Below are 15,257 nucleotides of genomic sequence, written 5' to 3'. Positions count from 1 at the left end.
GTAGTGGTTTTGGCGTAAGACCTTCATGCCATAACCACAACCGTAGTGATTTTTGCACATGTTGTAAATTAGCAATGACTATCCCGCACAAATCTTTGGGCCTCTTTTTCGCTCACGAAGTGCCCGAATTCGCGTCAAAATATGGGACGAAGCCGTTTCGTATATGCTATTTTAAAAAATTAATTACGACGCTGTTTCTCGATGAATATGACTGAAAGTTGGCACACAGTTAGAAAAAAAGGTCATTTTAGATTATGTCAAGCGACAAAACTCGTGCAATTACCAGAAGACCGTTAAAAATAGATTTTTACTCTTTGGAGTAAAATATTTCTAAAACTACCGGGCGTGGAGGTTTTGTCGCTGACAAGGTAATACATGAACATTTCTTCTTTTTGGTTGTAAAATTTCATATGAATATGACGAGTACTTTTCCCGTATCTTACAAAACACCATCCTAATTTGCTCTTCAAGTTTCAATCTTTTAATCCATTTATTACGCAAGATACAACCAAAGGTCGAAAAAAAAATGCCGAAAAAGCGTCCCATATTTTCGCGTTTTTATCGTCTTTGCGGGTCATCCAAATAAATGACACCTTTGAAACTGCATAACTTGTTTATTTATGAATGGATTTTCAAAATTCAAAAACATTTTTACTCAGTGGAGATAGGGCTTTGATGTAAGACAAAATTTTCCTCAAAAAGAGAAAAAAACATTTTTCATAGTCATTGCTATGTACATACTACAGTGTGATTTTGGCGTACGCTATGAACACTATCATTAAGCTAAAAACACAACCGCTTACAAGCCAGATTGACTTCCCACGTCAAAAACACTCTCGTAATTCTTCGTAAACCTGATATTATGCTAAAAGCACTATCCCAGTATTGGTAATACTGGATTTGGTACCTTCGGCAGAAAAAAGCTAAATCGACACAACAGATATTATGGGTGTTTTTGGCGTGAAGGTCTGTGCTATGAACACTACTGATAGTACTTTCAGCGTTGCCAAAATGACTTTGGTAGTGATTGTTGCATAGAGTGATTTTGGCTTATTACACCGGCATACGTCCCGATCAACCATTAGATCATGTTGGACATCTTTGACCACATACTGTAGTCCAATGAATTCAAGTCAGGAATAACTGGACGTCATTTATCTTAAGATATAATTCAAGTGTCATTTCTGCTATGCGTTGACAATACATTGATAGAGGAGAATGAACATTACAAAACTAGGTACAAATATACCTATCAGTCATTTGTTTTTCAACAAGACGGGGCAACTGCTTCTTACACGAGTCACACCACACTGCTAAAAACAAGTCTCATGGTGGACAGGAGATGACTTGATATATTATTCTCTACCCCCCCCCCCCCCCTCCCAACCCTTACATCTGTTTTCCGAATAGCTTTCTGTCTTTGTTTTGGAATGAGATTGGTTTTGTCCTGGCCCTTGTCGAAGTCCTTAGCTGACGGGGAAACAATCAAATGTTTAGCATTAACATTAGTTTTGGTAAATGATAATTTTTTTTCATTGTTAATCATCTCTCTGTTATGTACTGTTCTGTTAGTTATGTATTCTATTTTGGATATAGTATTCTATAATCATTTGAGTGTATTCCTCTTACTTGGATCATTTGGCGGTGTCTGGATGAAACTCTAAGGCGATCTCCAATTAAGTGCACTAATAGCGTGCTCTTGGAATCTACATATATTATGTTCCCTATTTGAACCATTCCCTTTGTCTTTCTTTTTTCATGGCTAACTTTACATATAATTTTATAATTTATTTCACTATCCCATTTTCTCCCTTTCTACTGGCGCGGAAATGACCTTGATGTGTCCCAAGCGTCGTAAAACCCCGTAACAAAGCGAACAAATAAACAAGACGCAAAATTAGAATATTTTGATAAGAAACAAGAAATGAAATGAGTAGGAAAGTACCAGAAGACAACAGAGAATAAAAACTTTGCGGCGGCGATGGGGGCTCGAACCCGCGACCTTACGGGTACGACAACTCCGCCTGGCCTGGGAGATCGTGACTCTGCCCTATGATCTATCCACGACCCCATATATGAAACGGTGCCAGACAACGGAAGAGAGAAAAATACAAGAAAAAAAACATCCCCCAAATAGTCAGTCAGTCTCCCTCGACTGGGGATTGAAGCTCAGACCTTCTCTCTCTCTCTCTCTCCCTCTCTCTCTCTCTCTCTCTCTCTCTATATATATATATATATATATATATATATTATATATATATATATATATATATATAGAGAGAGAGAGAGAGATAGAGAGAGAGAGAGAGAGAGAGAGAGAGAGAGAGACGTCGCTCCCAAATCAGTTGCAACAACAAAGCAAGGACATCTTAGGAAATAGCAATTGGTTTTGAACAAAAATGGCATGAGTGAGTCTCATTTTCTTTTTAAACATGTCACATAATCTGTTTTAATCAGGTAAAGTGTTTTAAATAAAAAAATAAACTCCCATTTTAAAAAATATGAACAATCAAATTGTTGGTTTTATTATTTTTTGAACTAAACTCACACACTGAGAGCCAAATTCATTTGAGCGAAGAAGTATGTTGACCACACAAGAGCGTCCCGGAATGGCAGAGAAAAAATCCACTTGTCGTAAGCAATCATCGTATCAGACCAGATGTAGAAAAGAGCCCCGATGGCTGCGAGCAGGGTGCGGGCACTAGGGCGTGTCTCTAGATTTGAAAGGGCGTAAAATAAAACTGTAGTCAGCATAAATGTGTAGATGAAGATGATCAGAGCCATCTGGATAGATCTCACCCACACAACAATCGTTAAAAATCCTATCCCGTTATAAGGATACACAAGCCACGAAAATCTGGGACGTTTGAACCGGTTTTGGAATCCAATTATCGATAGTAAATGGGCTGAACCGTAACTAAGAACACCGGGCACGAAAGTGGATGGAAATATCATGAATGCGTCACCCATGCTGGAGATAACAAACGCAAGAGTAAAAAATTGTTTGTAAGCCTCTTCTTTCTCCGACTCGCTTTGATTTTTATATCTATGGAAAGAAAAATAACCTAATAACTTGAAGACGTAGGTATTTCGAAAATAAGCATACATATTTATAAAACAATGACTGTCGTTAACTTTATGATAACTGCTTTCAATATTGTGTGTACTTTTTTTGTTACACATGTCAGAGTTTTTCATTGCCTTTTCTCTACTACATTTTATGGAATTTTCATGGAGTATTTTGTTGTTCTCCAACCAATCACCATTGAGCACACAATTTTCCTGGCAAATAGTAGAGCTCTCTCTGCATTTTGGTGGGTCGATGATGAAAACTTCATAGGCAACCTCCTTGTCAAAGTCTTTTGTTTCCGGGTCATGGTTACAAAAACCATCTTTACTCACAAACTCATCAATACTATAATTTACATAATTATATTCCTTTGTCCTTTTTATTTCCATCAATTTATTAGAGTTGGAATTATGTAGCCCTGTGCTATCGTTTAAATCCACTTCTGTATTGATAATGGTTTCCTTTGGCTTTCTGTCTTTTAGACAATTATAGTTTTTACCAACGTCCTTCACTTTGGAGGATGTTGGGAGCCACATGTCTTTGATCACCTGCACGTAAAAGACGAGGTACCAAATTGATGACGTTTTGATCATAATGATAATGATGGGGACGTGTAGGAATTCGTAGTTCATTGGTCTTGTGAAGGCGTAGAGCAAAAACAGCGCAATGAACGGCAAGATTCTCGGCCGTGTCCAATTCTCTAAGACCTGAAAGCAAAATGTTAAAAAAAATGAACTACGCAATACCAACCTAATATGAACAAAGTGCACTTGCAGGGGCTCCAAGGCTAGCAGCAATTCTGCAGATGTGTGGCACCATAATTGTTTTTTTTGTTTTTGTTTTTTCAACATAGACCACGCTGTTACTTGCTAGATGCCCATTGTACACCTCAGAATGGTGGCAAACTATGATTAAATAGTGTTTTCCAAGGTTTCCAAATTTCGCTGCCAAGTGCTGTATTTGGAATTTCAATCTACAATGTCGGAAGCTGAGTGTCAAATCATTAGACCGCAAGCCGCACAAAGACAACAATAATGATAATACAATAATATAGTAAAATATAATATAATGCTATTCAAACTGTTTGAATACATAATAATGGTACTACTACTACTACTACTACTACTACTACTACTACTACTACTACTACTACTACTACTACTACTACTACTACTACTACTACTACTACTACTACTACTACTACTACTACTACTACTACTACTACTACTACTACTACTACTACTACTACTACTACCACTATTACAACTACTATAACTGATACTACTACTACTACTACTACTACTACTACTACTACTACTACTACTACTACTACTACTACTACTACTACTACTACTACTACTACTACTACTACTACTACTACTACTACTATTACTACTACTACTACTACTGCTACTACTACTACTACTACTACTACTAAATACTACTACTAACTACTACTACTATTACTACTACTACTACTACTGCTACTACCACTACTACTAACTACTACTACTACTACTACTACTACTACTACTACTACTACTACTACTACTACTACTACTACTATACTACTACTATACTACTACTACTACTACTACTACTACTACTACTACATACTACTACTACTACTACTACACACATTACTACTATATAAATGTACTACTACTACTATACTACTACACCACTACATACACTACTACTGATACTACTACTACTACTACTACTACTACTACTACTACTACTATACTACTACTACTACTACTACTACTACTACACTACTCTACTACTACATAATACTACTACACTACTATACTACATACTATACTCTGCACTACTACTACTACTACTACTACTATACTAATACTACTACTCTACTACTACTACTACTACTACTACTACTACTACTACTACTAGGTGTTTGTGTATTAGTGGTGGTGCAGGTAGGATGGGGTGAGAGGAGAGATAATTTCTTCCTTGAACCCGTTGCAATCATATACATACTCCCTACAACATATTATTATTATTATTATCATACATTTTACCTCCATGACAATATTCTGAGCTTTACATCGTGTCATCTTCATCACCGTAACACTACACAGACAAGTCGACGACACAGACTCAAACACAGTCACCTCTGAAATAAATAAACAAGTAAATAACACAAAGTTGGAACGACTGTAGCATCGTGGTTCAGTGACATGGTCTTTGCTTGGTACCCGAGTGGTATCAAGTTCGAACACCCGATGCACTGTGTGGCCTTTAGTTATCACCACCATCTATCATACTTTGCGGCGTTGCACTGCGGCTGACGCCTTATTTATTCCAGTCTTCCCTTGGAATATACTCTTAAAGCCATACATAATTCCCTATATGGGATGAACAAAAGGACTTTTAATTTATTTTCATTTAATTATTTTATGTTCAAAGTTTAGTTATTCTTTAGTCCTCTCCTTACTATCTGCAGCAAAACCGTCACATTTTGTTACGGCACAATTTGCATTTTTCTTATCAGATTGATTTTGTACATCACACACTTTGAAGAACAATCTTTGTTTTATTCATCATCATCATTGCCTTTTCACCATGGGTCAGGGTACAGGCCACAGACAAACAGCTTCCATCCTTCTCTATCCTGAGCTAACTTTTTTTTTTATCTCATTCCATGTCTTATCACTTCTCTGTATATCAGCTTCTTTAATTCTTCTCCGTGTTCCTCGTGGTCTTCCCCTTGATCTTCTGCCCTGAGGGTTCCAGTCCAATACTTTCTTTGTTATAATGGAGTCATTCTTTCTAAGGGTTTTATTAATAAGAACATAAAGTTGCTTTGTAGAGAGATTGTTTGAGTTTAAAAAGTCATTTTTTTTCTGCTGGGTAAGCCTGCCATTTTGGGGGAAATACTGAAAATGATTGGTAAGGAGAGAGCTAGATACAGAAGATCAAACTGAAAACGAATACGACCAAAACCTATGAATTGTAAAAACGAACACGGTCAAAACGAATGAATAGTAAAAACGAACACGATCAAAACGAATGAATAGTAAAAACGAACACGATCAAAACGAATGAATAGTAAAAACGAACACGATCAAAACGAATGAATAGTATAAACCAACGCATGTCTGGTCTCAATTTCCCTCCATATTAATTCGATGAAATAAATTCTCTGTCTCCTATTTCCTTTAGTAAATTAAAACAGACATAATATGACTATGACATAATGACAAACGTTTTTTTTTTTTCTTTTATAGATAGCTCACATCATTGCGGCTATGTGGTCTAGTGGTATGACACTCGCTTTCGAATCGGAAGGTCCTGGGTTCGAGCTTCGCTCGGCGCATAGTTGAGTCCTTGGAAAAGGCTCTTTATTCACATTCTCTCACCGTACTCATGTGTAAAATGAGTACTTGGCCGTTAACAACGTTGTCTTTGTCCGAAAAATTGTAATATCGCCTAACAGGTGTCATGTATCGTCCTACGTGTTGAATGTTACTGTCGACCAGGGACCCTTGTAAAGCGCTTTGAGCACATTTCGTGGATATTGCTCTATAAAAAAGCTCAATTGCCATCCAGAGGTATAACGGATCGACACACAAAACTATGCGTAGCAATGAACGTTCATAGTCTGGTTAATACAGTTTAGTGAGAATTACTCATAAACGCGGATGGCAAAAAGCAATAACAAAAACCTGAGTGATGTCAATTTAACTTCATTCTTTCTGTTTGTTTTTGTTTTCTTTGTTTCTTGTGGGCTTTTTTTGTTGTTGTTTTTTTTTGTTTTGTTTTTTTTGTTTTTACTAAACGCATAGATCTAGCGATGGGCCAACTTCCCGTCTATTTAAAAATTGAGAAACATACAAACGCAAGCATCAATGAACAAACCTTACTTTGACTTCAATGTTTCCATAATGAATATCTATTCACACCTCTAGCTCGGGTTGTGTCAAATGACAGGAAGTAGGATGCTATAACAACAATATTATAACATCATCAATATTGTATACATTATCATTTCTTTCATTAACCCACTACTCGTCGAGTTTGGTTTTAATCTAGGTGCACATTGATGCGATGCGCTTAGCTAAAAAAATCAAACTCATAACTTCCACCAGCCGGATGTAACCTACCAACACACAAAACTATGTGTAACCTTATAGATGGTGTGCGCTTGGCTAAGAAACATACAACATTGCCATCCGGAAAGAAAATGGACCAACACACAAAACTATGTGTTACCTTATAGATGGTGTGCGCTTGGCTAAGAAACACACAACATTGCCATCCGGAAAGAAAATCGACCAACACACAAAGCTATGTGTAACTTTGAACGTTTATAGTCTGGTTAATACAGTTTAGTGAGGATTACTCATAAACATAGATGGCAAAAAAAACAATAACAAAGACCCGAGTGACGTGAACTTCGTTCTATCTATATTACCTTTCCATGCGCTCGAGGTCACTGGTCACAGAGCAAATGTGCTCAAATTGACCTTTAGATAGTATGCGCTTGGTTAAGAAGCTCATAACATTGCCATCCGGAAGTACAACGGACCAACACACAAAACTGTGTGTATCCATGAACGTTTATAGTCGGGTTAATAAAGTTCAGTGAGCATTACTCATAAACGCGGATGGCAGCAGCTTCTTATGATTCACACTATTATGTTATGACGATCGACCCAATCAGCAAAGTCCGGTCCGCATTCGTGCACCGTCGCGAACCCGCCTGGAGCATCGTCACAACACACCTTTCGACTAGATGCTCTGCCGTTTCGGGTTTTTGCCCACAGCGTGGACATATTGGACAGGAAGTTAGACCCCACTGATGTAACGCACTTGCCGTTAGGCAGCTCCTCGACCGAAGCCGATTCGCAGCTACCCAGTGTCTCCTCTTACTGGTATCAAAGCCTGGCAACTTCTCACCAAGCTTAGAGGAGTGTAGGTCCCCGCCCCCACGAGGGATTGAATTCGTCCAAACCGACTTCCATCTCGTATGTGCAGCTCTGTCCGTAGTCAGGGATTCTGCGTACAAGGGTTGCCGGGACTTATTTCGGCTCAAAACGGGGGCACCGTTCATTATGCGCATGAGAGGGTATCCCCATTCCCTCTCTCTCTTTGATCTTACTCAGCCAGTTTCCCGTAATCGTTTCCCTCCGGACGTCGGGGGGCTGGATCGCTGCCATTACCGGGCCCCATTCTCTAGGGGTTGTTGCTAGCGTTCCCGACACTATGTGCATCGACTTGCAAAGTTTTACATCCACCTTCTCAACGTTTCTGCTTCTACCCCACACTGGAGCGCAATACTCCGCGGTGGAATAGCATAGTGCCAGGGCGGATGTTCTCAGGAGCGCTTGGCTAGCGCCCCAAGTCGATCCCGCCAGCTTCCTCAGAAGACTGTTGCGTTTCTCTATCTTCCGGGCAACCCCTTCGAGATGAGCCCGATAGGTAAGGCTGCGATCCAACGTCACCCCTAAATATTTTGGACGCGGCTCATATGGGAGTGGCTGGTCCCCGACTAGGACATTCAGGTTACGGGTGTGCCAACCACTGCATAAGTGAAATGCAGTGGCCACGGTTTTTGAAGTGTTCATCTTCAGGTACCACTTGTCAAAGTAGGATTTGAGTCTGGTGACGTCCTCGCTGAGTACGCTCTCGAGACGGGTCCACACTTTACTCTGAGTAACGAGTGCCCAGTCGTCTGCGTATCCCAGCCTCAGGGAGGAAGTGTTCGGCATATCGCTAATGTAAACGTTAAACAACATTGGCGCAAGTACCGACCCCTGAGGGACCCCATTCTTCAATTTCCTTACTTTGCTCGTGACGTCTCCCAGCGCGACGTGGAATTGCCTTTCCCCTAAGATCGAAGAGAACAACTTCAGGGTCTTTTTGCACCTTATGATTTTTGCAAGTTTGAGCATTAATCCATCGCACCAGACCGTATCGTACGCCGCTGATAGGTCTATAAACACAGCACCTGTTTGCTGTTTTCTCTCGAACCCGTGCTCAATATGCTCTGTAAGGGATGAAACGCGGATGGCAAAAAACAATAACAAAGACCTGAGTGACGTCATCTTCAAACTATCTGTATAGTGAAAAGTGTTCACAATTTTCAAACTATCTAACATCATAATAAGTTCTTTTCTCCAGCTTGACTCGGGTGTGTTTACAACCTTCATAAACAAAGCAGCGTGTTTACCTATGTTTATAAATCAAATATCCAATCGTTGGACAGCAACAAATCATGTCATTGATGACTTGGTTGGAAGAAAACATGAATATAGATAGTTCGAAGATGACGTCACTATGGTCTTTGTTATTGATTTTTGCCATCCGCATTTATGAGTAATGCTCACTAAATTGTATTAACCAGACTGTAAACGATCATGGTTACACACAGTTTTGTGTGTTGGTCCGTTATACTTCTGGATGGCAATGTTATGAGCTTCTTAGCCAAGCGCATACTATCTATAGATCGCTCTCATTATAACCTCGTGTTAAGATTGTTGTGGTCCCAATAGCTCAGTTGGTAAAGCACTAGCTTCATACCAGAGGGAGCGAGATTGATCTCTAGTTAAGTAGACATTTTTTCTACCCCCCCCCCCCTTCCTCCTTCTGTCTACCCCGTAATGTCAAGGTAGCTGGGTCTATTAGATATGACGGAAAGTACTACAAACTTTGCAATAGACTAGCGTCCAAACTAAAGGGTATCCAGCAATCATTATTGTCCTTTTCACGCTAGAGAAACCGGGATAAACTCCGGCTACATAGAGTTAACGAAAGGAATAATTTATAACATGTAACGAAGTATAATATTTTGGTGTTGATTGAGTGCATGTACTACAAATACAATTAAGAGCCCATAATAATTTTGGGTATCAGAACGTAGCCATCGTTATATTATAGCCTGATACTGAAATCCAAAAGGACTGGCAGTTTGACGTCATTATTTGGTTTTTGCACCGCTTAGTGAGTTGTCGTTAGTAGTGCTCATGGAAACAAGTTATTTCATTGGTTGAACTATTAAATACAACTCACGATTTGTTTTCTTTTGTGGCAAAAGACTGGCATTTTGACGTCATTATTGGTCTGTATCAGGCCATAACTTGAGAAGGCCACGATCAGAATCAGTTTAAAGATGTCAGTCTGTTTGTCTGTGTGTCAAATCGTAGCCATCGTTCACTTATAGATAGTATGCAGATGACGTCACTCAGGCCTTTGTTATTGTTTTTGCCATCCGCGTTTGTGAGTTGTTCTCACTAAACTGTATTCACCAGACTACAAAAGTTCATGGTTACACAGAGTTTGTGTGTTGGTCCGTTATACTTCCGGAAGGCAATGTTGTGAACTCCCTGGCCAAGCGCATTCTATCTATAGACTGGCACTGACCAAAACATCACGTCAAATCACAAGTCTTTTGCCACAAAAGAAAACAAATCGTGAGTCTTATTCAATAGTCCAACCAATGGGATCACTTGTTTCCTTGAGCTCTACTAACGACAACTCACAAGACGCTACACAAACCTAAAAAACGACGTCAAATAAATAAAATAAAATAAAATTCCCTTTATTCATCCCCATACAACGCCACTACTACATCATCTCATTCATCCTGTTTTGTTGATAAAGGGGAAACCCGAAACGTCTATTTTATGTTTTCGTATATTAAATCGAAGCCTACATTCAATTTCACATTGGTATTTATTGAGATTCGAATCGCACGGCTCATAATGATCTCTTAATAAGGCAATAGGGAATACAAAAGTGTTATGTCAACAACAACAAAATTTATTAAAAGAACGGAATAATAAGTGTGTATGAAATGTACCAGACAAAGCAAGAAAGAAAACGAAAAAGAAAAAAAAACAGCCCCCCCTCCCCCCACCCAAAGAAAAATAAATAAATAAACCGGTCGATCCACACTTTTTCAATTCTTTATCTTACACCGGTGCCAGCTCCTTAATTTCTTAATTTGATGTAAAATCTGGTTCCAATCTCATTTGAAGTGTCTAACCACACTTCTGTTGGACTGGATATATATTTTTTGTATAATGATCTTTGGTTTTCGACGGGGGGGGGGGGGGTTATTTTACCAATAGCTCAGTTGGTAGAGCAGTCGCTTCACACGCAAAGGGGCCAAGATCGATTTCGGGTGCAGTCGAGATTTTTTTCTAAGTCAAACTAGACGTATGTCAATCGGTAACTTAGATTGCCCTGAGGCGCGTGCAAAACAATAGCCAGTTTGTCAGAGAGAAATAGAGAGAGAGAGATAGATAGATAGATAGATAGATAGATAGATAGATAGATAGATAGATAGATAGATAGATAGATAGATAGATAGATAGAGAGATAGATAGATAGATAGATAGATAGATAGATAGATAGATAGATAGATAGATAGATAGATAGATTAGATAGATAGGATAGAGAGGAGAAAGAAAAGAGATAGAGAGAGATAGATAGATAGAGAGAAAGAAAAAGAGATAGAGAGAGATAGATAGATAGAGAGAGAGAGAGAGAGAGAGAGAGAGAGAGAGAGAGAAATTGATTAAAACAAAAAAAAAATTAACAAAAATTAACTTGATTTATATTATTTTTCTTTTCAAATACATTCACTTAATCAATACTTTTTTTAAATAACACTAGAGCCAGTGAAAATATCACTAACGTTGGCAAAACTGGTGCCTATGGTTATTAACAGAGTAAAAACAAATAAAGAATGCAGAGAATTATAGTGAATTATTATCACCAATAAAAAAGATAATAATAATAATGCTAATAATAATAATAATAATAATAATAATAGTGATAATAATAATAATAATAATAATAATAATAATAATACACATTTATATAGCGCTCATTCTCGTGTAAAACACAAGCTCTGGGCACTTTACAATATAAATATTAATTTTAAGTGAAAAAAAAATTATAATAATTCATAGTCAAATCAAGGATTCATAGAGTCAAGGAAAACAAATACAGTAAAAATTAAAGAAAATAAAGATAAATAATAAAGAAAATTACAATTTGCCGTTGAAACAAAGACTTGAGCTTTTATATAGCGCAATATCCACTAAATGTGCTCAAAGTGTTTTCTTTACATGGGGTCCCTAGACAACAGCAATATTTAACATGTAAGGACGACACATGACACCTTTTAGGCGATATTACAAATTTTTTTTGTCGAACACAGACAAGGCTGTTACCGTCTAAGTAATCAATTTGTACCTGAGTATGGTGAAAGAATGTGAATAAAGAGCATTTTCCAAGGACTCAACTATGCGCCGCTCGGCACTCGAACCCAGGAACTTCCGATCCGAAAGCGAGTGTCATACCACCAGACGAACATAGCCGTTAAGAGGTTAATATTAATAGCTTTTGACAGACCTGTTTTCTCTGCTCATGAATATTCAAAACTACGAGACGGAGTGTCATTTGTTTATGTTAATATTATTGATGTACATGTACATAACAATATGCACTCTCTCTCTCTCTCTCTCTCTCTCTCTCTCTCTCTCTTTCTTTCTTTCTTTCTTTCTTTCTGTCTTGCTCTCCCCCCCCTCTCTCTCTCTCTCTCTCTCTCTCTCTTTCTTTCTTTCTTTCTGTCTCTACCCCCCTCTCTCTCTCTCTATCTCTCTCTCACTCTCTCTCTTTCTTTCTTTCTTTCTTTCTGTCTCCCCCCTCTCTCTCTCTCTCTCTCTCTCTCTCTCTCTCTCTCTCTCTGTCTCTCTCTTTCTCATTGTCTCTATCTGTCTACCTCTCTATCTAACGTTGTGTGTGTGTGTGTGTGTGTTTGTGTGTGTGTGTGTGTATGAGTATGTTTGTGTTGCTTCGCTGTCTCTCTTTCTCTCTCTCTCTCTCTCTCTCTCTCTCTCTCTCTCTCTCTCTCCTCTCCTCTCTTTCTCTGTGTAGATATATGTCTATGTGTGTGTTTATAATTTACTTGAGATTTAATACGACCTTACCAATATTGCCTTAATAAAAAGTTCCCCAAGCCCGTAACTTTATGAATAAGCATAGGAGCCCCCCCCCTCCCCCCCCCCCCGGTGCGCAGTACAAGTACAAAGCAGTCCTTAACCTCTCTCTCTCTCACTCACTCTCTCTCTCTCTCTCTCTCTCTCTCTATATATATATATATATATATATATATATATATATATATATATATATGTATCTGTCTGTCTGTCTGTGTGTCTCTCTGTCGCTCCCTTAAAATATTCAAGACCCAATAACTATAAACTTTCTCTCTCTCTCTCTCTCTCTCTCTCTCTCTCTCTCTCTCTCTCTCTCTCTCCCTCTCTTTTCTTTTTTTTTCTTTCTTTATTCCTTTCCTTGTTTTTTTTTGTTTGGTTTTTTTTTTTTAGTTTGCTTTTGTTTTTGTTTGGGTTTTTTGTCCGTTTTTGTTTCGTTTTACTTCGGACTCACATTGTTACGTATAAGTAATGCACAAGGCAATATATTTTGACTCAATAGCTTAGTGGATTAATTTCAATAACTATCATAACCAACTTCTAGACTAATTGAATTGTCCGATTAAATCTCATTTCTAAATTATCTCAGATTGAATTTGAACAATTTCATCAAGTACAAAGTAGTTATTGTCCCAACAAGCCTCGCCTGATCGTGGCATTATAAGAGAACCATAATAGTCAGCTTAAAATCCATGTCTATTTAGCTTAATTACAAGTGAACGAATTAAACTTTTTTTTCCAGGAAAGAGTCTCTCATATCCAAAGTCCTCACTACGTCCTAAATCAAAATAATAAACTTAAAAGTTTGTAAAAGTATATAAAAATTTTAAAATGTCAAAAGTCGATCAAACTTCTCGATTCGGGCGTTACCAGGAATGGTGTCAACGTGTTGAAGTTGAAAATTAAGTATTTTTGCCAAGAGAGTACACAAAAGAAAAAAAGAAAGAAAGAAAATATGCCTAGAAAGGAGCTTGAACCCCTATCTCAGTTAAAGTGACTGAAATAAAACAGCCGGCCACCTCGCGTTCGGTCAAATAGTTTAGCCCTTATATATAATCTCTTCCGCTGTGTATTCAGTACCCTGGTCTGGTGTAAGGAAAACACAGCTGTGTATTCAGTACACCAATGTACGGAATACACAGTTCCAAACAAAACTGTTGATTAGATACGTATAAAAAGGTTAAGAGTCAATCGTAGAATAGTTCGGGTGATTTGCATCTACTAATTATCTGGGTATTGTTTTAACTACGGCACTGGCTGCTCAGCTTCATGAGAAAACAATCGTGGGCGATATCTCCCAATCGATATATTTTACGGCAACCATTTCTATTATGGATTATACACAATGGTTAATAGACATAGCTTGCGTTTTCAAATGCAGTCACCAAGCTACGAAAGTTGGTAATCTTATCGTTTCCTGGGCTCTAATTCATGGAGCGGGACTACGACGATAGTCTGAGACTATATCGGTAGTCTCTGACTAAAAGGCGTAGTAAGCTATTCATGAAGCCGGACTACGCGAAGTCTAAGACTAAACAAGGGACTAAACGGGTGAAATTTACACCCGCGATTTAGCAGGTGTAAATATCGTAGTCTGGGACTAAATTTCCAAATCATAATATGTGCTATACGCTGGTGGGAGTAATTGTACTGCGATTAGAACAAGGCTACCCGACAGTTTTTAATTTTATTTTTATTTATTTATTTATTTATTTATTTATTTATTTATTTATTTATTTATTTATTTATTTTTTTGGTTTTGTTTTATTTTATTTTATTTTCTCGAAGATTCAACAATCGCACATACATTCCTCATCTTGTCCATTCCAAACACATTGCAGGTACACATATTGTTTCATAGTAACTTACTACTACTACTACTACTACTACTACTACTACTACTACTACTACTACTACTACTACTACTACTACTACTACAACTAGTACTACTACTACTACTACTACTACTACTACTACTACTACTACTACTACTACTACTACTACTACTACTACTACTACCAGTACCACTAATACCAATACTACTACTACTACTACTACTACTACTACTACTACTACTACTACTACTACTACTACTACTACTACTACTACTACTACTACTACTACTACTACTATTACATTTCTATAATGTCTTTTATCGTCAATTATTTTCCAGAAATTTCACGCCGCTCACTGGCCTCATCATTTCTATCACACCA

At 37.9% G+C, this 15,257-nt stretch overlaps 1 protein-coding gene across 2 annotated transcripts; it reads right to left on the bottom strand.

Annotated features, from left to right (window-relative positions):
* Positions 1-2,490: 2,490 nt before the first annotated feature.
* LOC144958658 (uncharacterized) lies at positions 2,491-5,201 on the bottom strand. Of its 2 annotated transcripts, none has more exons than XM_078890777.1 (2): positions 5,106-5,201; positions 2,491-3,777 (listed from the first exon to the last, which is right to left on the bottom strand). In XM_078890777.1, the coding sequence occupies exon 2, from the start codon at positions 3,700-3,702 to the stop codon at positions 2,545-2,547; it is 1,158 nt and encodes a 385-aa protein (XP_078746903.1). In that variant the 5' UTR covers positions 3,703-3,777; positions 5,106-5,201; the 3' UTR covers positions 2,491-2,544. The 2 variants fall into 2 exon arrangements, with proteins under 2 accessions (XP_078746903.1, XP_078746901.1); XM_078890775.1 differs by having other exon boundaries at positions 5,113-5,201.
* Between the last annotated feature and the right edge of the window lie 10,056 nt (positions 5,202-15,257).

The sequence above is a fragment of the Berghia stephanieae genome, chromosome 13 (assembly GCF_034508935.2).
Source record: "Berghia stephanieae isolate SIO BIC M18660-M18661 chromosome 13, UCSD_Bste_1.3, whole genome shotgun sequence".
Lineage (NCBI taxonomy): Eukaryota > Metazoa > Mollusca > Gastropoda > Nudibranchia > Aeolidiidae > Berghia > Berghia stephanieae.
The sequence above is the reverse complement of the archived record's forward strand: the minus strand, read 5'-3'. Positions and strand labels throughout refer to the sequence as shown.

Bases quoted from the DNA above. Each gene is read 5' to 3' on its own strand.
- LOC144958658 (XM_078890775.1), bottom strand. From the start codon at position 5,154: ATGAAGATGACACGATGTAAAGCTCAGAATATTGTCATGGAG. The intron at 3,778-5,112 runs GTAAAATGTATG...TTTTGCTTTCAG, and splicing joins CTCAGAATATTGTCATGGAG to GTCTTAGAGAATTGGACACG.